Source organism: Monodelphis domestica, chromosome 8, assembly GCF_027887165.1.
Source record: "Monodelphis domestica isolate mMonDom1 chromosome 8, mMonDom1.pri, whole genome shotgun sequence".
Classification (NCBI taxonomy): Eukaryota; Metazoa; Chordata; class Mammalia; order Didelphimorphia; family Didelphidae; genus Monodelphis; species Monodelphis domestica.
In genome coordinates this window covers 58133015-58147281 of record NC_077234.1, presented here as the reverse complement: position 1 = coordinate 58147281, position 14267 = coordinate 58133015, and the positions used below count along the sequence as shown (strand labels likewise).

The 14267-nt window shown below is 40.5% G+C and overlaps 1 protein-coding gene across 1 annotated transcript in view; it reads right to left on the bottom strand.

The window, feature by feature from the left end:
• Positions 1-1233: 1233 nt before the first annotated feature.
• SLC16A14 (solute carrier family 16 member 14) overlaps positions 1234-14267 on the bottom strand; it is a 55136-nt gene continuing 42102 nt past the window's right edge. Inside the window, exon 5 of the mRNA XM_016425257.2 lies at positions 1234-5007. Coding sequence (XP_016280743.1) covers positions 4856-5007 — 152 coding nt within the window. The 3' untranslated portion in view covers positions 1234-4855. The remainder of the gene's footprint in view (positions 5008-14267) is intronic.

Here is a 14267-nt window from a genome sequence, read left to right as displayed (position 1 = left end):
TTTGGAAAAAACCTTGTGTATTCTAGTTGTTCAGTAAATGTTTGCCAATTGAGGAAAGAAAAGGACCTGGTAAGATACAGTCATGGGCCTTCTTCTAATTCTTCTTGTCAACTGACTAAACACATTATCTAAATACACTCAACGGTTATCATCTGCCACAGTTATGGATCTGCCACAGATGAGAGAATGGGAAGGGGAGGCTGCAATTAGGGGGTCAGTCAACTTTTCTGTGTAATAAGTTAGCAGGAGTTAAACTTGCCGGTTAAACCATTGCCCTGAACATAAAATTAAGGATTTGGACTGGGCTTGTGATTTCATTTAGTGGCAATTCTCAATTGTTGGGGGTTTTTTTGGTCTCAGTACTTCTTTCCAGTACGAAAAATTATTGAAGACGACTCCCCAATGAGCTTTTGTTTATGTGGATTGTATCTATCCATATGTACAGTAGTGGAAAATAAAAATCTTAGCATTATTATGAAAATGGTTTTGCTCTCATTGACTCCCTGGAAGGATCTAGGGAAACCCATGGTCTTTGGGTTCTTTTGAGAACTCCTGGTATAGGGAAATCCCTCTACTAAGTCAAGGCAGCTCTGTCTCAGGAACATAGGGCCTTAGAGAACTACCTGGAGGATTGAGAATTAAGTAATTTGTCTGATCAGTGTATGTCAGAGTCAGTAATTGAACACAGGTTTTTTTCTGAGTAGCTCCCTGTCTACTTTGCCATACTTTCACTTTAACATTAAATTAAAGAAGTTGGATGACTTTATATAGGTAGATCAATGAGTTTTGTGCTGTCCAGAGAATAGTTTTTTAAAAATTAGTGATTTTGTTGCTGAAATATTTGCCTTGGAAAAGACAGGATTGTTGATTTGGGGTTCATCCCGCTGGTTTTTCTTTTCTTCTTGTCAGAAGTAGATTTATTTCTGTGCTAATCAGGGAGCATCATGGAAATTGAAAGAAGGTTCCATCCATACCCTTCCTGTAAAACTTTTTGGATCGAGTCCACAAAGTGGTTTTTGGGGATACAAGTTGACAATCAGGAATTAAACAGAATTTTCTAACCCTAAGTCAGTTAGCTGGCTGGGTCTAGCAGCACTAAGTCAGCTGGAAAAACAGAATTCAAAGGAATCTTTACCCAGGGCATTCTGCTAGCTCTTAAGGGCTGGCTGCCAGGGTGGATTGTAGAGGCTTATAGCTGTCAGCTCTCTATAATTAAACAAAGACACAATGAACTTCTCTTAAGAAGACAAATTTTATTTCATAGTTGTATCTAAAAAAAAATCATTTGTATCTATGGAGACAAATTATAAAACAAACAATATAAATATACAGAGAACTCCACCCCCAGCCCCAGTAATAGTCTTCTGAGCACTTGAAATCATAGAATTTATTCCGCAAAAAGCATTGCTCTACTTCATATTTCTGGCACTCTTTCCAAATCATAATACATGTGTGTACATATTAAAAAAACAATACTGTCAGCAAATTTCATTGTTTTAATAAAGCAAAAAATTCTAACAGATAGAACTCATTATTCCCATACGGACGTGACTCCATGAACAACTATGACAACACTGAACCTGAACAGCCTGACCTTTTCAGTGGTTCAAGTCCAGGCAGTTACGGAAAAAATACATACGCTTTCTACTTCCTCTGAGTGACCCAAAGCCAATGATATGTGCATCAGAATGCATTAGCTGTAGCACCAGTGATACAGTCTGCCATATCATCCCTTGTTTATTTGGTTTCATCAGAAAATTTAAGTAATGTCCTAAAATGATTACAGTAGTTTTCCCATGCTATTGGTTATATTCCTAACACTATATTAACTATACAGAAAAGGCTCAAGACCTAAGTCACTTTGCTTGGTCGAACAGTGACAAAACTAGTCATTATCACATTGGACTGAAGAGAGAGGATGACATGCAATCTATTTTCTATAGAATGGGCGACTTTTGATTATTAGCAGGTGAAGTGACTTTGTTTCTCCCTCTCGTGGGCTGTCTCTCTCTTGTTCACGTCACTAATCAACCCTTTCCACCAGAGTGTAGGGCAAGAAAAATGGAGACGAGAGAAAGAAATCCATTTTATTACCTGTTCTAGTGAAAGGTTTGGTAGAAGAGATTGAAGCTATTGGCTAAAATTTGGTTGGGTGATTTTAATAAATATTATATATGTGTATGTATTTATGTACACACACATATGTATCTTCTCAGAGCTATTTCTGCCTTTCTTTTACCGTGAATAAACAAGATTTGGGTATCTCAGATGCATTTCACACTGTGTTCACAAGCCCTGAGAAACTGAAATGATTTTGAAATGGGAAAAATTTCAGTAGAATATCATATAGTTCTAAACTATGTGTAAACAATTAAGGCAGCCAGAAATTTTCAAAATGTTTCTTGGATCATTCTGCAATCTGACAAAGGTTTGACTTAGAAAAATGGATCGTAGAGAGCAATGTAGGATGTAGGAAAGCAGGCACTGGGGTGGGAGTCGGGATATTTCACATCTAGCCTCAATTTTGCTCTTAATTAGGTTTTCACTTTGATGAAGCTAGACCTCAGTTTTTCACTTACAAGTGAGGGAATTGGACTAAATGGATATTTTTCAACGATTTTGACCATGGAACCCTTGTCTTGAAATGTATTGAGAGGGGGTAGCTGGGTAGCTTAATGGATAGAGAGCCAGGTCTAAAGATCAGAGGTCCTGGGTTTAAATCTGGCCTAGACACTTCCTAGCTGGGAGACCCTGGGCAAGTCACTTAACCCCCTTTGCCTAGTCCTTATTGCTGTTTTGCTTTGGAACCAATACACAGTACTGATTCTGAGACAGAAGATATGGGCACTTTTTTTAAAAAAGAGAAATATATTGACAGAATCCATAAACACAATCCAAAAGCAGATGGAACTGCCCTTGACAAACAAACAAGTATTGTGTCAATGAGTGAATCTTAGTTTGGGCTTGTTATCCTCTTTATATTCTGACTCAAGTGTTATGGACTTCTCTCAAAACTCAGGTGCCATTTTGGTTGTGTCTAGGCTAAAAAGCTGTTTTGTTTTTCAGTTGTGTCTGACTCTTGTGACCCCATTTGAGGTTTTCTTGGCAAAGATACCAGAGATTTCCTTCTCCAGTTCATTTTTTAACAGATGAGGAACTGAGGCAAACAAGGTTAAGTGACTTGCCCAGGGTCACACAGTTATTAAGTGCTTAAAATTTCAGGCTCTATGATCTATCTACTGTGCCACCTAGATAAAAGGGTTTTAGGAAAATTTTAGCACATAAAAAGGGAACTAATCCAATTTTTAATCTCTGACCCTAAAAACCATACAAAGTAAGTATTTTGAACACATAGTTTCATATTAAATATTTCAAAATTTTTATTTATTTTTTTACTAATTCAATTTCATTAAATATTTTTAAATCACCAAAATTCAGGTTTTTCCATGAAACCTTTGCTTATATTTTGTGCAACCACCACCAGGAATTCCATAAAAAAGTTTAAAGCTTTTGGGCTGGGCGTCTGGGAAAGGCATTTTGTAGCTTTAAAGTTTGATGACTCAAGGACAGGGTGATTCCTTTGTCCAGAAGCCATTTAAACAAAGCTATTTAAACAAAACTGTTGGAAATACAAGTAAATGAATTATCTGCTTAGTAATGGGAATGACCAGAGTGGAGAGCTAGCTAGTTATGTTTGTTTTTAAACCCTTGCCATCTGTCTTAGTATCAGTCCTAAGGCAGAAGAGTGGGAAGGGCTAGGCAATTGAGGTTAAGTGACTTGCCCAAGGTCACACAGCCAGGAAGCATCTGAGGCCATATTTGAACCAAGGACCTTCGAAATCTCCAGGCCTGGCTCTCTATTTACTGTGCTAGCTCACTGCCCCAGAGCTAGCTAGTTGTAAAGATTATTGTATTGCTAGGAGCGCACCTGTAGTAGCTTTTATTAGCTTATCATAGCATGCCAGTCTTCTTGCCGTATCATTGGAGTCTGCAAGTAATTTTTCAAAGACTAAACAGTTTATTTTTACAACAGTCCTTTCAAGATGGCCATAAAAGATTCTAGATTTTATATACAAGGAAACCACAGCACTGCCCCCAATTGCTCCCTCTCCCTTCAGTTTTTATTTACCCAAAGTTTTGCCTTTAAATCAGAGACAGGGAATATCAGAATCAAAGTGCCTAAAATGCAATAGCCCTTGGTTCACTAGTAGCCTATGACTATTGTTTCCCCTATTTTGAAAATGTATCAAGATCATCTTAGCGAGTGACAATGTTATAAGCTTCAGAATTCATTGAGAAAAATATAAATTGCATTCATTTCTTTATCATAGAAACATTTTTAAATTGTACAAAACTACGTGAATTTCGAGCATAGGCCAGTTTTATTTTACATGGATCCGTGAGCAATTCTCTGTAGGCAAGAAGAGTTGGTTCAGAAATCTAGCCACAGTCTGTGCTTACAAACCAAGTTATCAGCCTGCTTAGGGTAAAGAGTCTGATAAATTTTTCTTCTTCTCCCCCCCCCCCCCATCACAAAGGAAGTGATTGTAAAGAGGTTTCATGTTTATTTTTCTCTTATTTTTTTTGTTTGTTTTTACTTCTTTCTCTCTCTCTCTCTCTCCTTTTAATGCAAACGCTGAGGGCCCTATGTATGACAAGGTATTTGCTTTTATGAGGATGCTTCTGGAAATTCTTGACTGACCCAGCTCTGATGGATCATCTCCTCTGTATCAACTGAGCTGGCATTTGGAATAGTGCCCGGCAGAGTAGTTCCCCAAATGGGATACCTTTGTTGTTCTTTAGGTCAGCAACGGCGAGGGGAAGCCAAGAGCTGCCATCTCCATTTCAAGCAGCACTAAACATGGGTGCCTTCCATGTATTTCTTTCTTGGTTGTTCCTTCAGTCGGATACAAGGTTGGATGAGCAAAAAGAGCATTCCCACCATGTAAAGTAAGCCACATATGTAGAAGGAAAAATCGTATTTTTGGGTGATATCATAGATCCAACCTACAAGAAGAATCAAAAGGGGGGAAGCATTAGTGTAGAGCCTGAGACAGAAACCAAGCCAAGGAAGCTTCTTCCATCTTCTGCCATCTTCCTTCTGCACTGATTTCATTTAATGAAACCAGTACAACATAAGCATTAGAAACAGCAGCAAAATCATTTTACATAGTAATGTTCCAACAGGACTATGTAAATGTTTCCTTTGTTTGTCATTCTTTCATCCCTTCTTTTTAATTCTAAAGATTGATGATCCTGGACTTTGATCAAAGAAGTCCACAGACAGGCTTTAATTAAAGTCACTAATTAAAGGACTAAGTTGCATCCAACTTTATTTACGACAAAAATTTGAACATTTAAATGTTGGACATTAAGTTCTTCCATTTCTACAAGTGCCTTAATAATAATTTTTTTAAGCCTTTACCTTCCATCTTAGAATCAATATGTATATTGGTTCTAAGGCAGAAGAGCAGTAAGGGCTAGACAATGGGGGTCAAGTAACTTCCCAGGGTCACACATATAGGAGTGTCTGAATCCAGATTTGAACCCAGGACCTCCCATCACTGGGCTTGGCTTTCAATCTCTTGAGCCACCCAGATGTCCTCATAATAATTTTAAAAAAAACACTTATCTTTGAGTCTTAGGATCAATTCTAAGAAAGAAGGCTGGCAAGGGCTAGGCAGTTGGGGTTGCCTTCTGGCTGATAACCAATACTAAATATCAGTTCCAAGGCAGAAGATGGTTAAAGACTAGACAATTGAGGTTAAGTGGCTTGTCCAGGATCACACAGCTCGAAGTGTCTAAGGCTAGATTTGAATTCAGGTCCTCCTAACTCCAAGCCTGTCATTCTATAAACTAGGCTATCCAGCTGCCCTGTCTTGATAATTAACATTTATATAATGCTTTAATGGATTTGTAAAACTCATTAAGTGATACAAGTCACTTAACCTGTCTGCCTTAATTTCTTTAAATGTAAAATGGGGATAATAATCTCTATCCACCCTGCTTTCAAAGAAATCAAGGTGAACCAACATTTTACATTTGAAGAAACCAAGGCAAACAGAGCTTAGGTGACTTGTCTGAGGTCACACTTCTATTGTCTGAGACCAGGCTTGAATTTAAGCCTTTCTGGTTAGGTATGAAGCTCTGTCTCCTAGCTGCCCTGATAAAAGATGGGGTTATAATTAAATACTTTAAAATGTAATTTCCTATCCCAATTTCAAAAGATAAAAATGCATAGAGAGCCAGGTTTTGAGTTGGAAGGTTCTAGGTTCAAATCTGACCTGACATCTCTTAAATGTGTGACCCAATTATCTAGCCTTTAACCATCTTCTGCCTTGGAACTGATACTTAGTATTGATTATCAGCCAGAAGGTAAGGATTCTAAAAAAAAAAAGATGAAAATGTATAAAAATGAAGACAAAATACATAAAAATTGATTCTAAAACTTCAGCTACAGAGCCGTAATTAGATCCAATTTTTTCTAATCACGTAACTTGGGAAATCTCTTCTTTTGTCACTTATGAAAGTTTCACCAGAGATGGCCTCACACCTGGTTCATATCAGAAGTCAGAATATCCCTTCAGAATAACCATCACCTTCTCCTATCCCTCCTCCCACCATAGTACTCATATTCCCTTTTCATGTGAAACCATCAAAAGGAAGAGAAGTCATTTTCCTGGTGAACAAAATCACTGTTGGGACAAATACAAAAAATAACACCAAATCTCAAACAATCAACAACTCATACAATATACTAACAGTTCACATTTCCATAGCATCTTCTTTACAATAACTCTCTTTGGAAACATCATTATCCCTACTACATGGATGAGGAGCACGAAGCTTTAGATTTCAGTGACTTCCCAGCCAGTGAGTATCTAAAGCCAGATTCAAACCTGGGTCTCAAATAGTCAACACTCATCCGATTGCTTCACAGAGTCCAAATGTCATTCATCTGCAGGAAAGGCCCTAACTTCAAGGAAAGCTGAATCCTGTAGGTCCATTCCTAGAACTCTCAGGTCTGCTTTCAGCTCCTGCCTTTATAGTTCCTCTCCTTTGCACATTTGGGTAAGGCAGGGCAGGATGATTCGAGTTTTGGGGACAACTTTTGCCTTGACATTCACGATTAAATGGCTCCCATCCATCGGCAAGGCTTCTAAGAACCAATGCACAAAACAAATCTTCCCAGCAGAGATAGGATTTCAACACTGTAACTCCTTTCTCTGGGGTCAGACTTCCTCAGGATCAATGATTCCCTCCCTTCTGACTGGCTCATATCAGGAGTTTGGAACATCTTCAAAATAAACTCCACTCTTTATTCCGCCATGTTAATTGTGTTCTTTTCTCTTTATGTGAAGCCACCATAAAAAGAAGGGGAAGTTGGTTTCTTGGTGGGCAAAATAAGCAGACAATTGCCTTCTTGGGAAATAATCTAAGAGTTGAAAAATATACAATTTGGTATTTCGTTTTTATGTGTAGACTTTTGTCCAATTTGATCTGACTTCTGAGTTTCGCATTTTTCATACACTCTTGAAAGAAGTGACCTGAGTATGTTTTGTTGTTCTGGCTACATGAGAATACCTGGAAATGCTACAATCAAATTGGAAACCGACGTTCCCAGAACTAAATGGTGTGGCCAAGACTGGTGGCCTGAGGTTTTGTTTGTTTTAATTGGGAATATGGTTTTGTTCTCAAGTTTCATAGCTAGGCTCTGATTTTCCTGAGTTTTTTTTTAAACCCTTACCTTGTGCTTTAGACTCAATACTAAGTATTGATTCCAAGGTAGAAGGGCAGTAAGGGCTAGGCAGTGAGAGTTAAGAGATTTGCCCAGGTCACACAGCTAGGAAGTATCTGAGGATGAATTTGAGCCCAAGACCTCCCATTTCCAAGCCTGGTTCTCCATCCACTGATCCACCTAGCTGCCCCCTTTTTAAGGATCATTAAGAGTTTTTTTAAAACCTGAGGGACTAAATTGGTCTGCTGGGGCTGAGCAGGTAGGCTTTAGCTGCTCAAATTAAAGAGGGAGCGAAAGCCCTGTGAAAGCTGTTGGAGCAATGGCTGCCAGAAGCCTCTTCTGGCCCATGGTATAACAGAAAGGACACTGAACAATAAGGACCCTGGCATTTTAGACCTCACCCCTCTACCCATCAGTGATGTGTCCTGGCATGTCACTGCATGCTCTATTTGTCAATTTGCTCATCTGTAAAATGAGATTCGATAGGTGATCTTTAAGATGCCTGCCTTCCTCTTCTTGCATTCTGTGATTTCAGGACCTTCTGATTCTGTTCTCTAGGCTTCCAGGAGGCCAGCTTAGCCCCTCAGACTAAGGACTATCCTTAATAACAAGCTCTGCTAGCTAGCTTTTGGGTGGGTGACCCAGAAAGCCTGTGCTGACACTGGCTCCTTGATCACTCTCTTTAATCTGTCATGATACACCGAGTATGGTGGTACTTGTCTGGGACCTCTGCCACCAGAGTGGTTGAAGTTGAGCCATCTCTTGAGGTCTGGAGTTCTGAGCTGCAGTGGTCCATGCTGAGTGTAGCACCAACCGGGTGAGCCTCTGAGAGGAGAAAGGGCATCAGAATGGAAATGGAGTAGATCAAAGCTCCTCTAGCAAACAGTAGAAGGGTCAGGATCATGAGGAGCGCCTGAACTTCCAGTCTCAGTGAGATAGGGAGACTCAGTCTCAAATAATAATAATAATAATAATAAATAAAATTTTATTTAATAAATCTGTCACAACACAGATCAGGCACAATGAGACTATATGAAATCCTAAACATTCACCTCTGGCCAGCTGGTCAAGTGGGCAAGAATGAAGGTCCTAACGATGAAACCCCTCACATCTTATCAATACAACAGTAAGTAGTGGAGAAAACTTCCTTCAAACAGTAACTTTAGGGATAATGAATAAGTCAATGCTGACCTCCAGGCACAATTGACTACATAGTACCCAGGAGACCTATCCATCATTCAGGGAGCCAATGAGCAATTACTAAGCTCTTATGATTTGCCAGGCAGACCCATAGATTCTCAAGAGTTAGAAAAAAAAATCTCAATCCAACCTATCCATACCTGATCTCTCCTTCAGTATATCCTATAACTATAAAGAACAGTTAATAATAATAATGATGATGATACCCCATAATCCAGCCAACCTTTTATTTTTTTAAACCCTTACCTTCCATCTTAGAATCAATTCTGTATATTGGTTCGAAAGTGGAAGAATGGTAAGGGCTTAGGTAATGGGATTAAGTAACTTGCCCAGGGTTATATTGCTAGGAAGTATCTGAGACCAGATTTGAACCCAGGACCTCCTGTCTCTAGGCCTGGCTCTTAAGTCAACCTTTTATTGAAAACGTCCATTTTGGGGAACCCATTATCTCATTAGTCATCACATTTCATTTTTGGATAGTCTCATTACTAGGAAGTTTTTCCTTTCATCAAGCTTAAATTTGATCTCTTGAAACTTCTTACATTGCCCAGTTCTACCCTCTGAGGCCAAGCAGAATAAGTTGAATTCCTCTTCAATATGACAATTGTTCAAATACTTGAGGACAATTATTATGGCCTCTTAAATCTTCTCTTCTGCAAATGCAATGACCTCGACAGATCCTGATTTGGCATGATAAAGACTGCACCATCTTGGTTGTCCTACCTGGAACACTTCAATATCAATGTCCTTCCTAAAACGTAGCATCTGGAACTGAAGATAATACTTCAGATTCATTCTAGTTAGGGCAGGAAAAAAGGTGGAATTATCACTTTCCTAATTAACAACACTATGCCCCTCAATGCAATTTAAGATTCCATTAGCTAAAAGTCAGACAAATAATGATGCGGATTTACATTCAGTTTGTAGTCCACTAAAGTCCCCATTTCTTCATCCGATGAACTGTAGTCTAGACATGTAAGATAATAAATTTAGAGCTAAGGGTCCTTGAAGGTTGTTGCTTTGAACCTAAGGTGTAAGACTTTATATTCACAACTACTAAATATCAGTGTTTTACTCTTGGTCCCAAATTCTAGAGCCTGTCAGTATCTTTTATGATCCTGTCATACAATTTGAAAGCTATTCCTTCTAGTTTCATGCCATTTGAAAATCTTGAAAAGTGTAAAATCAGGGCTACTAGAATCAGAAGGAAAAGATATAGATTGGAGGGAGAGATTCTTTGCATGGAATGTCTTGCCTTCCCCCTGGATTCTCTCCGTGTCTGTTCTAGACTGTGGCATCTAGAACTGAATACAATATCCTAGATGTGGTCTGTCCAGGGGAGAAGCCATTGGATTTCTGACCTCCTGTTCCTGAAAGTTCTGCCTCTGACCGTAGTCCAAGATCACAGTTCTTTTCTTGGCATCACATCATACTGCTGATTTAAGTCATACTCCTTTCTTTAGTTCTGGGACAATACAGATTAGCCAGATGCATTAGCACAAAAATAACTAACTTGGACACCCTCAAGATATAGATAGACAAGCAGACAGACAGACAGACAGACGGATGGATAGCTATAGCCACTCCAACTCTTCAACTCATCAGTTTTACAGCTGAACCAACAACAGCATTTTTAGGACCCAAGTCGAGTTGTCTGCATTCCAAAGAGGGCATAACTTTTGCTCTCAAAGGAAGGTCAGCAACTCTATGAGCTATGTGCCCAGAACAAGAACCACTTAGGCAAGCTGGCAGGCTTGTTCATGCTCCTACCTCCTTGCCTTGGCAATGCTAAATATCATCATGGCTTGTCCACTTCCAAGCGTCATTTCCCAAGTTTCCTTCTGCTGGGACACCCACCACTGTCTGAGCTTCCAGCTGAATCCTGGAGGGGAAACGTCTAGCTCCATGGTCTACCCTATGTCACACCTCCAATATGGTCCCCAACTTCAACTGTATTTTTGAACTACATTATTCATAAGTTACATTCCCATACCAGAGCATCTCCAGTCCACTTGAACAAAAGGCTGTCTAGTGTCATATCTCCTACCATCTAGGGAAGTGGCTCACTTGACTTCCTAAATGCAGAATTTTATCATAACATAATGTATTTGTTCTTCTAAAACTTACCCTTTGACACAAATTGTTGTTTCCATCCCTGGTTCTTTCCTGAACTTACTCCTTTCACACTGACCCTTACCATCAATCACCATCTGGGGCCTCTTAGAGGCTAGCTACTGTGACAAGGGAATCACTTTAAAAGACTGATATATATTAATTTAAGGTCGCCAAGGAATTCAGCTATGTAATTCCTAAATGAAAACTCAAGTCAGCAGTCAATCTTTTATGGAGTTTAATTACAATAGGAGTAAGAAAGGAATTAGAGATAGAGAGAGAGAAAAAGGGAGAGAAGGGAATAGGGCTCAAATACCCCTTCTGTTTAGGCTGGGCCAAAAGGCCCAAGTCCTTAGATAGCTGGGGCAAAGAAAGGAGATCAGTCCCTATTACTCACGTGACCAAAAATGGAGAAACAGTCTCAGAGGCCCCCACCTTCAGCTTCCTTCAGAGCAAGCTTCTCAGAGTACACTGCCCACTGCCACCACTCCGATCAACTCCTCAACCCCCCCCCCCAGTCTTCAGACCCCCCTGATCTTTAAGGAAACCATCCAAGTTGCCTCCCCTCAGTTCTCACATCTACCAATCACTGTCCATCAATTTCCCTGTGCCAATGGAGGCTCTAGCTTAACCCAGGACCGCCCAGAGGCTTTGCACATGTCTGTTGAAGGTCATATTTTCAAATGATTAAATCTTTGCTCCTTTGCTACAGCCCTTTCTAAATCCTGTTAACCTGAGTAGGGTAGAGATTGGAATAATTAAATTTTGATCTAGGCTGCAGCCCTTACTCAATCCTGTTAGGACTGAATAGGGTGGAGATTGATTCCAAGTATCTCCATTGTATCAATTCTAAAATCAATCATGACTCAAAGAAATTCCTGTTCTATGCTTAAGCATAGGTCAAAGTCCTTTCCATTGTTCAGCAAAGGGTTTCTGTCCTAAAGTAATCTGAAGAAGGGAAGAGAAGGAACCTCCCATGCCAATGGGGTTCCCATTCCAATAGACTATCAGTAAGAAATTTTCCAAGTATGAAATATCCCAATGGTGAAATTTCCAACATTTATAAGTCTAAGGAATTTTAAGGTTTACACTACCTAGGCTACTTTATCTTAAATAATAACAAAATGATAATTTCCCAATAAATTGGAATCTTCTGATTCCAAGTCCAATGTTTATATCTTCTCCAAACCCATCTCCTTTCTTTGATTCCTGGGTAACCACATGATGGACCCTTCCTATTCCCGCAGGTGATGAGTCAGTCCATAAACACTTAAGTTTAATTATCTGCTCTGCTTTGTATACTTTGTCCTTTGTTCTACTCTTCCTTGTCACAGTTGTTCTACCTTAACTTCCATTCCCAGTCTTTGGCCGCTTCCTCTCATTATGAAGACTGTTATCTGAAAAGATTCAGGAGGGATCAAAGCTACCCTGGTATTCATTCAATTCTGTCAGGGATATGAGCTTAAGAAGCGAACGTGGGAGTCCCCCTTGTGAGTCTCTATTTACCATCCTCAAAACTGGTCAAACCAAACGTCCTCTGTGGCCACCATCCCCTTTATCTGTATCCTCTCTGGTTTGGGATGTCAGCACCGTGAGGGCAGATACCGTGCTCACTTTTGGACTTCTGTGTTCTCAGCACGTGGAGCAGTACTTGGTACAGAGCAAGTACTGAATCAATACAGGGATCCCTCACCTATTGAGGGAGTTACGTTCCAGAGCCCCCCTCCCCCCGCCATAGGTGAAAATCTGCGAAGTAGCGGTGTTATATTTATTTAATGATTTATATATATTTTAAGGCTTTATAAACCCTCCCCACTCTCCTATAAATCCTTCCCACACTCTTATTAACAACCTACAGTCACTGAACCAATCAGCGCCCAGGATACAGAACACAGCGCTGTGGTTGGTCACCTTTCATTCCATCAGCCAATAGTGTGTACTATGATAAATGTAACTGCAATATAGAATTAGATTTTTTTTAAAGCCTCCAAAAATTGAATTCCTGAGTCATGTACTTGGCAGAAGTAACAAGCACATCTGTAACAGAGAGAGTTAGTCTGGTGGTAAAAAGAGAGAAACATGGAGACCTCCCCTCTCAAGGCAGGGCCCAGGAGAGACAGCGGCTGTGTAACTTGGCCAGGGGAAGGAAGAGGAGGAGTGAGTCTGTAGTTCCCCCTTCAGCCTCCCCTCAGCTATGGCTGCTCACCCAAACTGCCTCTTGACTTCCCTCTAATACTATGATATATAGAGCTTCCTTCTTCAGAGAGAGAGAGACGTCCTTCTCCCCATCAAGCTGGAACTGGTTCCCCACTCACACTAGAATCAGTTAGGGAAGACCACAAACTTTATTCTAACTGATCAATTGGGGATAACACAGGGAAATGGCTGCAGGAGGGGTTTGTGAGGAAAAAGGGAAAAAAAGGTGTCCCTATTCTAGCTAGCCTTTCCTCCCTCCTCAAGTTGGGGAATCCAGGCCTTGGCAGCCTTGGGCCCCTGAGAGATTCAGGCTTGGATGGCTCTGATCTTGGCCCCACTGGGCACAGTTCAGACCCAGGGCACCAGGAACTGTGAGGTGATCTTGTTAGCTGTTTGTGTCATCTCCAGCTGCCCACTTCAGTTGGGAATTGGGGGGGGGGGTCCAGTCAGGACACCAGGACACCAGGAGAAAGATGTAAGTCTTTTCTCGGGAGCAAATCCTGACCAAACCTTTTCCTCAGGCTGTCTCAGGATTGAGAGAGCTAACTGCCTTTCCCACAGATCTCCGGCTCTCTTAAGATTCCAGAATCTCTCCTGGAGACCCTCCCCCATTGTGGCTGAGGCTCCAGCAATTTTCCAGACTGTAACTCCAGTTCTTGGGTTTGAAACCTCTATCACAAGAGGTTCTTGGGCTCGCCCACAGTTCATTCCGCTGAACATTTCCCTCTCAGGCCTACTATGGCAGTGTGAGTCTTCTAGGAGGCTTCTGAGGTTCAACAGACTTCTCTAAACACAAACAGTGATGCACTGCCTCTATGCCTTTGCTCTTTCTGAGCCCCAAGTCTGCAATATTCTCTCTCCTTCCCTCTGCCTCTTAGAATACCTTCTTTCTTTCTTCACATCCTTGTCAGCCAAACTCTTCAAAAAAGCTGTTCTCATTCTTATCTCCACTTCCTCTCCTCTCCTCTTTTCCACCCTTCACAGTCTGGTTTCTGGTCTCATCATTCAACTGAAATGACCC